The sequence below is a fragment of the Hyla sarda genome, chromosome 1 (assembly GCF_029499605.1).
Source record: "Hyla sarda isolate aHylSar1 chromosome 1, aHylSar1.hap1, whole genome shotgun sequence".
NCBI classification, from domain to species: Eukaryota; Metazoa; Chordata; class Amphibia; order Anura; family Hylidae; genus Hyla; species Hyla sarda.
In genome coordinates, this window is record NC_079189.1 from 207,945,111 (window position 1) to 207,962,552 (window position 17,442).

General features: G+C 44.9%; 1 protein-coding gene across 1 annotated transcript in view; it reads left to right on the top strand.

The window, feature by feature from the left end:
* Positions 1–17,442, top strand: part of LOC130356157 (ovochymase-2-like) — a 79,397-nt gene that overhangs the window by 17,952 nt on the left and 44,003 nt on the right. Inside the window, exons 6-8 of the mRNA XM_056557314.1 lie at positions 8,103–8,238; positions 9,005–9,166; positions 15,082–15,303. Coding sequence (XP_056413289.1) covers positions 8,103–8,238; positions 9,005–9,166; positions 15,082–15,303 — 520 coding nt within the window. The remainder of the gene's footprint in view (positions 1–8,102; positions 8,239–9,004; positions 9,167–15,081; positions 15,304–17,442) is intronic.

The following is a 17,442-nucleotide window of genomic DNA, read 5'->3' on the forward strand; positions in this document are numbered from 1 at the left end:
AGATAGGGTTAAACTTAGTGACAGGTTCCCTTTAAAGTTAAGGGCAAGATCTAGGGAAAGATTAGCGAGAGTTAGGGCCAGTCCTTGAATTTTTTCCTATTTGTCATTTTGTTTCATTCCTGGCTGCTGTTATTATCATACGTCTGCATCATCATTTAATCCATCCTCCCCAGTTCAGTTTCAATCATCTAAACAGCTAATCTTGTTCTTACAAGCTTCCTATATGTTTGTAAAATTTCTTGTGACTGTCTGTTGGCCATTCTGTTTGGATGTGCTGTAAGTCCTTAAGGTATTTGAGAACTGGTAGACACAACTAGAATCGATAAAAAAAGGGAAAGATATAGTAGAAGCTCATTTCTGCCATCTAGTGACCAGTCAGCATTTTTACGCCTTATAGTTATCGATGGTGTACAGTGCAGTTTTTGTACAGCCTGTGATTTTGGGTGGTCAGCCTTCTTTTGTCAGGTTAGTAGTTGTAGTCCTTCTATCTGGCTATCATGAAATTAATGGGGTGGGATATTTCAAAGTTTGGGATATTATGCAATAACTCAACCCTTATCTATACTTCTCCAAAGAGTTTATATCTGACCAGGTAGGAGAGTTCCTAGTCTTCATGTTCATTGTTAAGTGGTATTGCAGACTCAGAGGTCTTTCAGCACAAGTGTATGTATGCTGACATCATGTGACAGATCATGTGACACTTGACATTTGTACACAGGGACGCTGCATACAAATAATTTTTTTGATTTCTAAAATTAATTGGTTGGACTGGACCTTATTTAGCAGCATCATAATAATAGTATATGGGGAGGTAGGGGCAGCGGGGGACAGATGGGGCATATGTAAAACTTTTCTGTTTTTGTGCTTATTTATTTTTAAAACAATGTATTTTTTTTTTTCCAATTTAACAATTTGAATTTTGTTTACTAACTGCGGCATTATGTTGATCACTCAGTTGTATTCTGGAAGTGTTCTCCAGCCATTTTCAACCCTATCAGAGTGGTACTCCCTCTAATCCAGGGAAACATTTAGATACTTTCGAATATGCCACTCACAATCCACGCAATGTGAGCCTAAGCCATGTGCCTTTCGTATGTTTGCTTACCTCAGCTCTTATAGGCCTCAAGCGTTCCACATTCCAACATACTGGCCCATACTATGCTTGGAGTTAGACCTAAGGCACACCTTCTCTGACCATGAATGGTCTGTTGCCTTTAAATGGGCACACTCATGTTTGTTCTCTTATGCAGAAGTCTTGGCTAAGTACACTTTGAGGTAGTATTATACACCTATTAGACTCCATAGCATATTCCCATCTTGCCCTAGTGACTGTTGGCGACTATGAGGAGGACGAGGCTCCCTACTTCACATCATGTGGGAGTGCCCACTGCTTAGGCCCTTTTGGCATGCAATAAATTCCTTTCTTTTAGAATTGACCTCATGTCAAGTAGCGCTTACCCCTCAACTAGCTTTATAGGTATCCACAAATATCCCTTAAAGGGGTATTCCGTGGGAAGTTAAGAAAAAGAAAAATTCCCCAAAGCCACCACAATACCTGTTCTGTGTCCCTTGTAGTTATCCATAGGGTTTTTGTAGCTCCTTTGGCCCCTGATGTCCCCTAAATATTATTTTTTCTTGCTTGCAGCACATATTACAACTTCCAGAAGTCAGTGCAGCTTTGTGTAATGGCTGCCAGCCAATTGCTATCACTATATGTGTGCATGCTCACACTGCACACAAACACTGTTCAGGTCTTTTCTTTCAGACTATCCTTCCTCCAGCAATAAATCATGCTGTGCTCTGAATGGCAGCAGTCAGTGATTTGATCTACACAGGAAAACAGCAGCATATGCTGAGGAGACTGAGAATCTTCACTGCCTGCACACAGGGAGGGGAGGTGTGGCTGTGAAGCCAGAGCCCTAGATCAGACAGAAATCATTACATGGTGTTGTCCTGAAGGGTGGAGGCTAGTGTTAGTGAGGGGTTTACACCAAGACAAGGTGGATTGGAGAATAATGTATTTCTCTCACTCCCTGCTTGTAAGTGACAGCTGAAAGAGCAATACTGCTTTATATAGCTAATGAATTACATTTAGACAAATACATAGGTTGGTGAGAGGGAAAGGATGGGCTATGGGTTTAGTTCCCCAGAGTACCCATTTAAATGAGAAGCAGTTAGTTTGCAAGAGTTTGAATGTGGTTAATTTAGTACTTAGTCGCTACTTGAAACAAGTGGTGATCCCTGGACTAGAGAAAGTGCTCTCCACACTAAAACATTGCTACAAGTTGGAAGAGGTTGTTGCCATAAGTCGTGGTACAACGGCTGCTTTCTATAAAGTCTGCTACTCCTAGTCAAGATACTGCACCAAACATAACTTGGCTGATAATGTTGTTCCCTTCCCTAGTCTTTAATTAAGTGTGAGCGTCCCAACACATGTATACATCATGCTTTAGTTTGAGAAAATCAAGCAGACCAGAGCAGAAGATCGCCGATAACACTGATCAGTGCTATGCCCTATGCATAGCACTGAACAGTATTAGCAATTAACTGATTGCTATAAATAGTCCCCTATGGGGACTATTAAAGTGTAAAAAAAAAAAAAGGAAGTAAATCCCCTCTTCCAATAAAAATGTAATATGTCCCTTTTTCCCATTTTACCCCATAAAAGGGTAAAAAAAAAAATTATAAACATTTTTGGTATCGCCGCGTGCGTAAATGTCCAAACTATTAAAATAATGATCCTGTATGGTGTACGGCAGGAACGTTAAAGAAAAAAGTCAAAAATTGCTGCTTTTTTGTCACATTTTATTTTTAAAAAATGTATTAAAAAATTGATAAAAGTTTTCTATACACAAATGTGGTATCAATAAAAAGTACAGATCACGGCGCATAAAAGGAGTCCTCATACCACCACTTATACGGAAAAATGAAAAAGTTATAGGTCATGAAATTAGAGGGATTTTAAACGTACTAATTTGGTTAAAAAGTTAGCGATTTTTTTAAGCGCAACTGTTACGCCGAGCGCTCCGGGTCCCCGTTCCTCCCCGGAGCGCTCGCCTCATCCTCGTTGCTGCAGCGCCCCGGTCAGATCCACTGACCGGGTGCGCTGCGGTACCGCCTCCAGCCGGGATGCGATTCGCGATGCGGGTGGCACCCGCTCGCGATGCGCACCCCGGCTCCCGTACCTGACTCGCTCTCCGTCGGTCCTGTCCCAGCGCGCGCGGCCCCGCTCCCTAGGGCGCGCGCGCGCCGGGTCTCTGCGATTTAAAGGGCCAGTGCTCCAATGATGGTGCCTGGTCCAATCTTCCTAATTACCTTGATTAGTTTCCACCTGTGCACTCCCTACTTATACCTCACTTCCCCTGCACTCCCTTGCCGGATCTTGTTGCCCTTGTGCCTAGTGAAAGCGTTCCCTTGTTTGTTCCTAGCCCGTGTTCCAGACCTCCTGCCGTTGCCCCTGACTACGATCCTTGCTGCCTGCCCCGACCTTCTGCTACGTCCGACCTTGCCTTTGTCTACTCCCTTGTACCGCGCTTATCTTCAGCAGTCAGAGAGGTTGAGCCGTTGCTAGTGGATACGACCTGGTCACTACCGCCGCAGCAAGACCATCCCGCTTTGCGGCGGGCTCTGGTGAAAACCAGTAGTGACTTAGAACCGGTCCACTAGCACGGTCCTCGCCAATCCCTCTCTGGCACAGAGAATCCACCTCCTACTAGCCAGGATCGTGACAGTAGATCCGGCCATGGATTCCGCTGAAGTTCCTCTGCCAGTTGTCGCCGACCTCCCCACACTGGTCGCCCAGCAAGCCCGACAGGTCGCCCAGCAAGCCCGACAGATTGCCCAACGAAATCACCAGCTGGCATACTTGACCACCGTGACACTGCAACTTCAGTCACAGATACAGCAGCTGCTGCCGCAGATACAGCAACTTCAGTCACAGACACAGCAGCTGCAACAACCATCTCCTCCGCCGGCTCCTGCAACTCCTCCGCAGCAACCGGCCGCTCCTAACCCCTGCTTGTCCCTGCCGGACAAATTTGATGAGGACTCTAGACTCTGCCGTGGTCTCCTTTCTGGAAAGGCCTTGTCTGGGGCCACACCACTCTGGGACCGCAATGATCCTGCCACAGCCACAGTCCAGTCCTTCTTCGCTGAGGTCCGTGGTGTCTTCGAGGAGCCTGCCCGAGCTTCTTCTGCCGAGACTGCCCTGCTGAACCTGGCCCAGGGTGTTTCTTCCGTTGGCGAGTACGCCATTCAGTTCCGTGCTCTTGCTTCCGAGTTGTCCTGGAATAGTGAGGCTCTCTGCGCGACCTTTAAAAAAGGCCTATCCAGCAACATTAAAGATGTTCTGGCCGCACGAGAAACTCCTGCTAACCTACATGAACTCATTCATCTTGCCACTCGCATTGACATGCGTTTTTCCGGATGGCGTCTGGAGCTCCGCCTGGATATGGACTTTGTTCGCACGAGGCGTTTTTTCTCCCCGGCTCCTCTCTCCTCTGGTCCTCTGCAAACCGTTCCTGTGCCTCCCGCCGTGGAGGCTATGCAAGTTGACCGGTCTCGCTTGACACCTCAAGAGAGGACACGACGCCGCATGGAGAATCTTTGCCTGTACTATGCCGGTACTGAACACTTCCTGAAGGATTGTCCTATCCGTCCTCCCCGCCTGGAAAGACGTACGCTGACTCCGCACAAAGGTGACACAGTTCTTGATGTCAACTCTGCTTCTCCACGCCTTACTGTGCCTGTGCGGATATCTGCCTCTACCTTCTCCTTCTCTACTATGGCCTTCTTGGATTCCGGATCTGCAGGAAATTTTTTTTTGGCCTCTCTTATCAACAGGTTCAACATCCCTGTGACCAGTCTCGCCAGACCCCTCTACATCAATTGTGTTAACAATGAAAGATTGGACTGTGCCGTGCGTTACCGCACGGAACCCCTCCTAATGTGCATTGGACCTCATCACGAAAGAATTGTGTTTTTGATCCTCAGGTTCTTTGGACCCAAGAAGAGGGGGAGACCCAAGGGGGGGGGTACTGTTACGCCGAGCGCTCCGGGTCCCCGTTCCTCCCCGGAGCGCTCGCCTCATCCTCGTTGCTGCAGCGCCCCGGTCAGATCCACTGACCGGGTGCGCTGCGGTACCGCCTCCAGCCGGGATGCGATTCGCGATGCGGGTGGCACCCGCTCGCGATGCGCACCCCGGCTCCCGTACCTGACTCGCTCTCCGTCGGTCCTGTCCCGGCGCGCGCGGCCCCGCTCCCTAGGGCGCGCGCGCGCCGGGTCTCTGCGATTTAAAGGGCCAGTGCTCCAATGATGGTGCCTGGTCCAATCTTCCTAATTACCTTGATTAGTTTCCACCTGTGCACTCCCTACTTATACCTCACTTCCCCTGCACTCCCTTGCCGGATCTTGTTGCCCTTGTGCCTAGTGAAAGCGTTCCCTTGTTTGTTCCTAGCCCGTGTTCCAGACCTCCTGCCGTTGCCCCTGACTACGATCCTTGCTGCCTGCCCCGACCTTCTGCTACGTCCGACCTTGCCTTTGTCTACTCCCTTGTACCGCGCTTATCTTCAGCAGTCAGAGAGGTTGAGCCGTTGCTAGTGGATACGACCTGGTCACTACCGCCGCAGCAAGACCATCCCGCTTTGCGGCGGGCTCTGGTGAAAACCAGTAGTGACTTAGAACCGGTCCACTAGCACGGTCCTCGCCAATCCCTCTCTGGCACAGAGAATCCACCTCCTACTAGCCGGGATCGTGACAGCAACACTAATAGAATAGTATGTAATCATGGCTATCATTTTAATCATATTGACCCACAGACTAAAGAATACATGTAATTTTTACCGGCAATTGTACTGCGTAAAAATGAAACCTTCCAAAATTGGCAAAATGGATGTTTTCTTTTTAATTTCCCCCACACAAAACACAATTTTGTTGGTTGCGCCATACATTTTATGGTAAAATGAGTGAAAAGGGCAACTGGTCGCACAAAAAAAAAGCTCTCATACTAGTCTGTGGATGAAAATATAAAAGAGTTACGATTTTTTGAAGGAGAGGAGGAAAAAAAGAAAACATAAAAATAAAATTGTCTGAGTCCTTAAGTCCAAAATAGGCCGAGTCCTTAAAGGGGTATTCCGCCCCTAGACATTTTATCCCCTATCCAAAGGATAGGGGATAAGATGTCAGATCGCCGCAGTCCCGCTGCTGGGGACCCCCGGGATCCCCGCTGCTGCACCGCGCTATCATTACAGCACAGAGCGAGTTCGCTCTGCACGTAATGATGGGCGGTACAGGGGCTGGAGCATCATTACGTCACGGCTCCGCCCCTCGTGATGTAACGGCTCGCCCCTTTCAATACAAGTCTATGGGAGGGGGCGTGGCAGTCGTCACGCCCCCTCCCATAGACTTTCATTAAGGGGACGGGCCGTGATGTCATGAGGGGCGGAGCCATGACGTCACGCTGCTCCGTCCCCCGTATCGCCCGTCATTACGCACAGAGCGAACTCGCGGCGATCTGACATTTTATCCCCTATCCATTGGATAGGGGATAAAATGTCTAGGGGCGGAGTACCCCTTTAAGGAGCTAAACCTGCATCACATGTCTTCTCATAAGTGTTTGATGCTTCATTATTGTTTATATATGTTTATGAAGTATTACAACATATTACTGTTGATATGATAATATGCTGTACAACACTTTGTATATGCATTCTGTAACTTGTTGACAAAACTCTAATAAAACCTGTTAAAGGAAATCTGTCGAGCATGCTGGGAGTTGTAGTTTTGATTTCTGCAGTAGGCACTAAGATAGAGTGGGCAATGAAGTGAATATTAATTAGCCAGGCCAAGTGCTGAAAAGTCCTGACATCACTGTGCCCGAGGGCAGCCCCGCCATGCCCCAGACTGCTCATTTGCATATTCTAAAAAATAAAGATATCTCCTCAACGGAGCAACGGAACCGGGCACAGAGGGTACCATTTTAATCAGTGTCAAACTTGTGACAGATTTCCTTTAAATAAACTATTTGAATTATTTTGTCAGATCCATTACATCAAATCTAAATTGAAAATCCATTTTAATTCCAGGTTGTAATGCAGCTAAACAAGCAAACACCAAGAGGGTTGATACTTATGCAAAAACACTGTAGATATACATACAGATATTGCTGATTTTGCAGTGGAATTCATGCATTGCAATACAATGGCTTACATTGAATATTGACATTCTGTAAAATCTTCAGGATGCTCTGGAATCTATGCAGTTTTAATTATTTATTTATTTTTTATTTAATTATTATTATAATTTTTTAGTTTTTTTTGCTGTTAAGATACATTATGCTGTATTTTGCAATAAATACGTAATGGCCCTGATTTATCAATCTGTCTGAGAGAGAAACTGGAGTGATTTTACCAAGCAACCAATCATGGCTCAGTTTGAATTTTACCAGAGCTCCTTAAGATATAAAACATGAGCTGTGCAGCACAAGAGGAAAGGTGGCCCGGCAACAGCAAGATTAGCGCTACAGCGTCAGTATTACAAAGCTATAGTGGAGTGCACGTGTGATCCCTGTAGGTGTGCCAACAGCGGTGGTGCGAAGTCCGTACGGAGCAGAATGAATACAACACAGAATGAAGAGACTACACTCACCAGGGGCAATGTGGCTTTAATTCAGCATGCCAGGTAACAAGCGGGTGGAAGAAGTGAGGCGAGAAGCATACACCAGGACAGACTGTTTCACGCCGGCAACAGCGCTTCTTCAAGCTGGTATACCATGTTGAATAAGCGCCGTTGCCAGTGTGAAACAGTCTGTCCTGGTGTACGCTCCCCGCCTCCCTCCTTCCACCCACTTGTTACCTGGCATGCTGAATTAAAGCCACGTTGCTCCTGGTGAGTGCAGTCTCTTCATTCTTTGTTGAAAACATGAGCTGTGATTGGTTGCTTGGGAAAATCACTCCAGTTTCTGTCTCAGACAGATTAATAAACCAGGGCCAATGTGTAAATGAAAAGTAAAAAGACCTTGGTCCATGTGAAGTGATGCACCCAAAATATGTTCATAAATCTTCATAATATGTAGTACCAAAATGATTGTATTTTTCATTTTGTAGTGGAGAATTTCAGTTGATGCTGGCTATAAAGTAAAACTGTCCTTTACAAGATTTGACTTAGAACTTCCAGGACCAGCTGGTTGCAATGAAGTGGTTGAAATTTTTGATGGTGAAAGAAAAGGATCTCAGAAACTGGGTATGTTCCTTCTATTGCATTAGTATTAGGTTTACTCTGCAATCAGTATTAATAATGTTTTAATAAAGTAAATAGAAATGCCAGATGTTATACTTTTGTATTATAATCATAGATTAAAGGGGTATTTCCGGGATTATTTTTATTTGACTGTGCTACAGGGGCTGTAAGGTTAGTGTAGTTCATAATATAATAATAGTGTCTGTACCTGAGAACATTGGCTGCTCTTATGTGATCTTAGCCCCAATGTTGTCTCAGGCTTTTCCAAATTGCAGTGCGGCCCCAGACAATGCATAACTAGTCAGTTGTTGAAAGGGAGTGTGTCTGTGCTTCCATGGGTGGAGCAACTGCTGGGTGGAAGGGAGATCATTCTCCATAGTGCTGCAGAGAATTGTAGTTTAAAGCACAGCACGCATGGAAGGGAACCTATATGCCCTGCAATATGTGGAGTGGCTTGTGTGGGATGGAGATAAGTAACCTCCCAACTAGAAAAAAAGGATCCTGGGGATTGTAGTTGGAGGGAACACAACAGCAAATAGCCATTTCACAAAAAGAAAGGAGCAGTGTTATGGAGGACCCACAACACAGTCATTTAGACCCAAGACAAGCACGGATCTTTCCCAAGCATGTCTATTACTGTCTGGCTGGTAAGTATTAAAGTCACCTTATATTGGATAACCCCTTTACTGCCCCTTGCTGACAGGCTGACACTTTCTACTGTGTTTATTCTGTCTCATTCTCTGTGTAAAGATTTCTCTTTTTTTTACAGGACAGTTTTGTGGAAAAGAAATCCCAGATCCTGTGGGCACTACCTCAAATTCAGTGGTAGTTCGTTTTAAAGCAAATCAACAGGGTGTACGAGGATCATTCCAAGCTAAATACATTGCATTTGAAGGAGGTGTTATTCCAACGGAAACCCCATCTTTTATTGGTAATTACAATTTTATTTATTTACTTATTTATTTATACAGCAAAACCTCCTTGAGACAACCACCCAAAATTTTTATAAAATGTGGTCTTCTGAAGCTCCAAATGATTCCCTATTCCCTCTTTTCCTTTGTCCTTGCTACACAGAATTAAACAGAATTTTTCATTCCATTGGAAAGATGATTATACCGTGTACATGGGTGTGAAGGTCTCTGCTCAATTGCATCTCCTGTTTCCTCTTAAAGGGGTACTCTGCACCTAGACATCTTATCCTGTATCCAACTGATAGGGGATGAGATGTCTCATCGCGGGGGGTCCCAGTGCTGGGGACCTCCGCGATCTCTGCAACCCAGACATCTGGTGCAAGGAGCCGTTACGCCCCCTCCCATAGACTTGCATTGAGGGGGCGTGGACATGACATCATGAATGGCAGTCAGTCTCCGGTGCTCCAGAGCTGCACCCGACACTCTAAACCAGGGGTCCTCAAACTTTTTAAACGGGGGGCCAGTTCACAATCCCTCAGACCGTTGCAGGGCTGGACTATAGATAACAAAACATGAATAAATTCCTATGCACACTTATATAACTTATTAGTGGACTACCACTTTAAGTACACAGCACAGTTCCCCCCACATTAGGTTGGCAGTATAGATCCCCCCCATTAGGTTGGCAGTACAGTTCCCCCACATTAGGGTTGGCAGTACAGTTCCCCCACATTAGGGTTGGCAGTACAGTTCCCCCACATTAGGGTTGGCAGTACAGTTCCCCCACATTAGGGTTGGCAGTACAGTTACCCCACATTAGGTGCAGTACAATTCCCCCACATTAGGTGCAGTACAATGCCCCCACATTAGGTGCAGTATAATTCCCCCACATTAGGTGCAGTACAATTCCCCCACATTAGGTGCAGTATACTTCCCCCATATTAGGTTGGCAGTATAGTTCCCCCACATTAGGTAGTAGTTCCCCTACATTAGGTTGTAGTTCCCCACCACATTAGGTGCAGTATAGTTCACCCACATTAGGTTGTAGTTCCCCCACATTAGGTGCAGTATAGTTCCCCCACATTAGGTGCAATATAGTCCCCCACATTAGGCTTGCAGTATGTTCCCCCACATTAGATGCAATATAGTCCCCCACATTAGGCTGGCAGTATAGTTCCCCCACATTAGGCGCAATATAGTCCCCCACATTACATTGGCAGTATAGTCCCCCCACATTAGGTGCAATATAGTCCCCCACATTAGGCTGGCAGTATAGTCCCCCAAATTACCTTGGCAGTATAGCCCCCACATTAGGTGCAGTATGTTCCCCCACATTAGGTGCAGTATAGTCCCCCACATTAGGCTGGCAGTATGTTCCCCCACATTAGGCTTGCAGTATAGTCCCCCAAATTACGTTGGCAGTATAGTTCCCCCACATTAGGCTGGCAGTATAGTCCCCCAAATTACATTGGCAGTATAGTTCCCCCACATTAGGTGCAGTATGTTCCACCACATTAGGTGCAGTATAGTCCCCCACATTAGGCTGGCAGTATGTTCCCCCACATTAGGCTGGCAGTATAGTCCCCCAAATTACATTGGCAGTATAGTTCCCCCACATTAGGCTGGCAGTATAGTCCCCCAAATTATGTTGGCAGTATAGTTCCCCCACATTAGGCTGGCAGTATAGTCCCCCAAATTACGTTGGCAGTATAGTTCCCCCACAATAGGCTGGCAGTATAGTCCCCCAAATTATGTTGGCAGTATAGTTCCCCCACATTAGGCTGGCAGTATAGTCCCCCAAATTACGTTGGCAGTATTGTTCCCCCACATTAGGCTGGCAGTATAGTACCCCCACATTAGGCTGGCAGAATAGTCCCCCAAATTACATTGGCAGTATGTTCCCCCACAGGCATACAGCCTTCAGCCATACAGTATGGCTGGAGGCTGTATGCCTGTGTACTGCCCCATTTCAGTGTTCCGACCACCGCTCTGGCCATAGCAGGACCGGAGGATTGGTGGTCAGAACACCGAAGGGACGCGCCGCTGGTAAACATTTACCTACTACCAGAGCGCGCGTCCTTGCTTCTTCGCTTCTTCTTCTCCGCTGCTCCGTGCTCAGTTGCCATGGGTGCAACCATGGGACGTCAGTGACGTCGCTGCATGCGCCTGCTCCCGGCGGACCCCGCGTTTTTAAAGTAAACGCGGGCCGCAGGGACTTCACAGAGGCATCCTTGTGTTCCGAAAGCATCTTTCGGAACACAGGGATGTCGTAAGGCAAAAACACCCGGCGGGCCAGGTAAATGCACTCCGCGGGCCACATGTGGCCCCCGGCCCGTAGTTTGAGGACTCCTGCTCTAAACGAATGCCAGGTGCAACAGGGAGAACGCGGGGGACCCAAGTGGCAAGACCCCCACAATCAGGCATCTTATCCCCTATGGATAGTGGATAAGATGTCTAGGGGTGGAGTACCCCCTTAATTACAAGCCTCTGTAGAGGAAAACTTTGAATGCCCTGGCTTCCTACCATCATAAGCATCTGTCATGGTTCGAATGCATGGGTGTCCTCAAAATGGACGTTCTTCCTTTTACCTGTTTTAAATGGTGCCTATTTGCGTGACTCTGACCTACTTCAGAATCCTACAGAGAATGTTTAATTGTTTTATTCAGTCCCCCCCCCCCTTCTAGGCCTCATCTTGACAGATGAGTCCTACCCAAACCTAGGTTGATCGAAAGAGGGGATATTTCAGACCTGTGGTTGTACCATGAGGAAGAGGTTCTTAAGAACTTGTTGGATTAGGCTCACAATGGTTCACAGAAACGATGCGTCTCACAGGAAACCTTCTCCTAAACCAACCCCTGCTCTATGGTAAAACGAAATGTGTCATTACAAAGTACAATTGGTCATGCAAAAAACAAGTCCTCACATAGCTCTGTGTATGGAGAAAAAAAAAGGTGAGGAGGAAAAAGCAAGAACGCGAAAATTTTTGTTTCCTGTGTACTCAAGGCCAAAAGGGTCTGTGTCCATAAAGGGTTAAAGGGGTTATTCATGAATAGAAAAACAGAGCAAATTACTTCCAAAAACAGCACTACACATGTCCTCAGGTTGTGTAATAACCTCGCTTTATTTACACAACCTGAGGACAGTCAAGATGTTGTTGTTGTTATGCTTTCCTCATATCCGTCCTTCTGTCCCATCCTCATATCCTGTCCTCAGGTGGGACTGATTTGTGATGAAAATATTGTAAGCTGAAAAATAGAAGGGGACATGGCTTTGTGGGACTGGTTTGCAAGCCAGACCGATGCACAAAAAGGGTAGAGTAATAAAAGGGGTGGGGCTTAAACAGTGAGCGTGTCTTTGTGAGATGGGGTGTGGCTTGCAAGCCAGACTGACACATTCACCAGGAGATGCAGAGCGGAGCTTGTGGAGTAAGTTACTGGAAGTCCCATATACTTTCATGGGACTTGAAACAAAAACCCCTCTTTTATATAAGGGTGTAGGTAAGGGTCAATTTAACTGTAACACTTACGTTTCAGAAGACTCGATGTGGATCTGCTGGACCTGTGTTTTGCAGATGACTCGGACCGTAGCAGGGAGCGGAGTCTAAGGTGCTGCTGGTTTTCATCAGAGCGGGATGGAACTGCTGCTGCAAGCAGCACCCAGGTCGCTACCCTTGGCACGGCTCGACCACACAGGCAGCTGAAGAGATGCGAGGCACAGGAGGGATAAGGCAGCTCGTAGTCTGGATAGGAGAAGGTCAGGGCAGGCAGCACAGTAGCGTAGTCAAGACGTAGCAGGAGGTCAGTAGGCAGATGGCAGAGGAGCAAGGTCAAAGTCACAAAGAAAGGGATCAGATACATGGTAAGGCAATACTGAGGAACACTTTCTCTAAGGCACAAGGCAACAAAGATCTATTAAGGGAGTAAGGAGGGTGGAGGAATTTATAAATGAGCCAAAGGTGAATTACACTAATGAGCGTACTGGCCTTTTATATCTTAAAACTCTGGTGCGTGCTCGCCCTAGGGGACGGGGACACGTGCACCAGAGCAAAGAGGCAGAGACTGAGGCAGGAGAAATACCTGGAAAGTGACGGACTGGGGCTCGCATGCGGGTGCGTCCACCGCGATGTGAGTCCCAGCCCCGTCGGCAGCAGCAGGTAAGGGGACCATGCAGTCACGGCCAGTGTGTGCGGTCGGAGCGCATAACGTAACATTAACTATCACATATTTTTATTTGACATATAAGTAATATGTGTACCAGGTATTATTGAAATATCTCCAGCCGTACGGAAGTTATGTGGGAACATACATTTCCCAACGATTTACATGGGACTTTAAACAAAAACCCAGACCCTCAAAAATGGTGGTAGTTAAGGGCAAAATGAACTATCCTATGTTTGTTGTTGACATATAAGTAACATGTGTGCCAAGTTTCATGTTCGTATCTTCAGCCGTTTGGACGTGATGCTGTAACATACACACACACACACATTGGGGGACATTTTGCGCAAGCTGTATTTTTGCGTCTTTTTTGCGTTCATTCTGGTGGAGCATTTCCTCCAGATGTGTAGATTTTGGTGTACCTTGGAGTGACATATTTAGTATGTACACATTTTTTAATTGCGTACATTTAATTTACCAAAGTAAATTCTTGCAGAAATCTTGCGCAGTGACCATATTTTTAACGCAAATATAAGCCATCTTGGACTGCGCGTAGCAAGATGCTGTAAATCATCGGTTCCATTTTTTAAAGAGTAAATTGAGGAGATTACTATATTTTTGTATAGATTACTATATTTGCCTTCAATTTATTAAACTCATTGGGGGAGATTTATCAAAACCTGTGCAAAGGAAAACTTGCCCAGTTGCCCATAGCAACCAATCAGATTGCTTCTTTCATTTTTCACAGGCCTTCATAAAAATGAAAAAAGCAAGCTGATTGGTTTCTATGGGCAACTGGGCAAGTTTTCCTCTGCACTGGTTTTGATAAATCTCCCCCATTGTGCTTGATTGATAAATTAGCGCTTCTGCGCATAATTTAGAATTTGGCAAAAGGGGTAAACTGCTTCTACCATACACAAATAATGATACATGTCCCCCATTGAGTTTTATATATAGATCAAAGGACCAGTCTCCTGGGCAAAAACGTATCCCCTTTCCGAAGGATAGGGGATAAGTTTTAGATTGCGAGGGGTCTGAGCATGGGCCCCCCGCAATCCCCTGTTTTTAGCCCCAGTGCTCTAGCACAGAAGCGCATCATGATCCCTGCCCGAAGGCCACCAAGCCCACTCTATATAGCTCTATGGGAGAGCCAAAGATTGCCAAATGATTTTCCCATAGAACTTTATGGAGGGGGGCGTGATGGCTTCCGCTTGGACCCCCCGCGCTTGGACCCCCTGTGATCTAAAATGTACTCCCTTCGGATAGGGGATACATTTTTGTCCATGAGACTCGTCCTTTAAACATAAATTATTCAATCTTTGGAATACTGACCCATAGAATTAAGTTAATATGTCAGTTTTACCATATTGTGAACTTTTGCCCCACAATATTGCATATATTCCTTTTTTATTTATTTTTTTATTTTGCCCTACAAATAATTTGTTTTGGCTTCATAATATATTATATGAAAAAATGAAGTGTCCCAATGAAAAGTACAATGTGTTCCACAATTAAAATAAGCCATAATACAACTTTTTCAGTGGAAAAAAAAAAGAAATAATGGGTCTTAGAAGTTGAGGAGGAAGAAAGCATAAGCCAAAAATCAAAGGTAGGGAAGGGCTTAATGAAATCTCCATGCAAAGTTACTTAAATTTTTTTATTTTATATGCACTACAACAATAACAATAATTGTGGATGAGTTGTTCCAGTTATTTACAAAAATAATTATCAGTAATGTTGTTAATGTATTTTGCATTTGTTCATGTTGCTTCCTGCAGATTCCGGTTGTGGAAGTAATGCTCTGCAACAAGGTCGCAAAGGTTTTATTCACTCCATGAATTACCCTGATACCTATCCAGCTAATCTCACCTGCAGCTGGAATATCTCTGTTACCGAAGGATGGCTTGTTAAACTGACATTCATCGACCTTGTCATGGATGGAGAAACAGGACAATGTACTGGAGACAAGCTGGAAGTATCTGACAGCTATGATATGATAGGTAAACAAAAGTCTAAAAGAAACTAAACACTTTTTTTGCAGAACTGACTTCTCAATAGGCCCCTTACTGGCCCAAAGTTTGCTGTGTTGGTATTGGTGTTTCAATGGGTTTCTTTGCTCCACCCAAAGTCTAAGTGCTCTTCTTCTAGCAGAACAACAGGGCAGGATCTTCAGGGGTTAAGGTTGGTAAAGAAAACTTAAAAATGTACTTAAAACAATTTAGTGGGGGCCCAATCCCAGCTCTGGTTCTTTAGACCCTAATGTCCCCCTTTCATAAATACATATTGGAGAGGTGGCTGCATGCAAGCTTTAGGCTCCCTACTAAAGATCGTGGGAATTCATAAAGCCACCAACTCCTTTAGGATGCATAGATGTCTGTTTTTGACTGGACAGAATCACATACCTACACTAGTAAAGGCTGCTTGGCCTTTATGACCAGCCCACTTGGAAAAAGCATAAGCGGGGAGCCCCAAGACTATTGGTACTCACTGGCCAACCACCATTGAGATCTAATTTCAGCTACTGAATTGGAAGAACTTCTGCAGTTTTTCCTGTGATACTTTCTCCACCATTTTTATTTTTTTTGCAGGATAAATAGGGACAATGTTGATTGAGGCTACTGACTACCATGAATCTTAATATTCTGAGCACAATTGTATTATTTAGCCAATATGTTCAGTTTAATCTGGTATTGTATGGGTTGGTTATTTTCACGTTGAATGTCAGTCTATATAATTAAGGGTGGAATATGGGCAGCAGCATACTGTGCTGCACCACTGAACACAAGGTCAGCCAAGGTCTCTACAAGCAATATTCATCATTTTCTGTAATCATCTTTCTAGACCTTTCAGGGCTCTTTATATTTCCGTCTTCACTTCAATGTTTTATAAATAATAAATAACTTTTCTTATAAGTACGTTATTGTATGTATCTAAAATATCTAAAAAGCCAGAGACACACACGGGCCCAGCTTTATCAAACTGTGTGAGAGAAAAAGTTGTGTGATTTTCCCACAGCGACCAATCACAGGTCAGCTAACGAGCTCTGGTAAAGTGAAAATCACTTCACTTTTTCTCTCACACAGTTTGATAAATCTGGCCATAGTGTTTTAGTCATTACAATATAAAATACTCTAGACAAAATGAGAGTTTTCTCTGGGGGCTATACTCTTTTTCAGCTCTATATCATGCTCAGAGCTCAAGTGTCAAAGAGGCAGTGCCAAGCATAAGCATACTCCCCTCCTCCCTTTACAGCCCCTCCCTGGCCTGACTGATTAATGTACAAGGCTCAATGCTGGAAGCATTTTCCATCCTTGAACATCAATTCAAGCTAAGTCTAGTTGAAAATTGCAAAAAGGTCACATAGGCAATTGTGTTGTTGTTTTTAGTTTTTGTTTGTGAAATAAATCCACCAACTAAACTACATGTGAAGAAATCATAAAATGTTGTTTTCCCCTTATAGATTTAATTCACCCATTCTATAAGAGTCACTGTTCTATCTCCTGGCACCCTTTCTAATATGACAGGTAGATTTTTTACAAATTCGATTCGGGTGATTCATCGAATTTTCCCCCAAAAATTGTTTCAGTCCAAATTTATTTGTGGCGAATTGCTTTTAAAAACAACTATTTCTGGGCTACAGAGAGCCTCAATAGGGGTGTAGAACACTTTGCCTTGTCGTAACACGCATAGGGAGTCTGCTATGTTAGTGAAATAATACTGTTATTCAGTATGACATGCAGATTAAAGACATCGCTATTAGAATCACTGCCGCAGAGCGTCTCGATGTGGCAGCAAGGAGACCATATGGTGTCAAAATGGAAGAGATTTTTTAATGTAATTTTCACTTAAATTAATTTGAATTTATTTCAATTTTCTTGAGTACCCACTCTGGTGAGCATCGAGCTGAAGGTCCACCGCAAGGCGATCTACCGCCTGTTCCAGTCCTTGCCTCTCAGCAATCCCCCCCCCCCCCTCCGACTGTCTTACTCTGTGTGGAACTGCAAATGTTTCATTTGATCAGTTATGGTTCATTGTTATCACTCCAACATGTTTTATTGGATTCATGTGGTAATTCCCAGGGTAATGTATGACGACGACTAGAGAGGAGTGAATTTTTTAAAAATGTTATTCGTCCAATT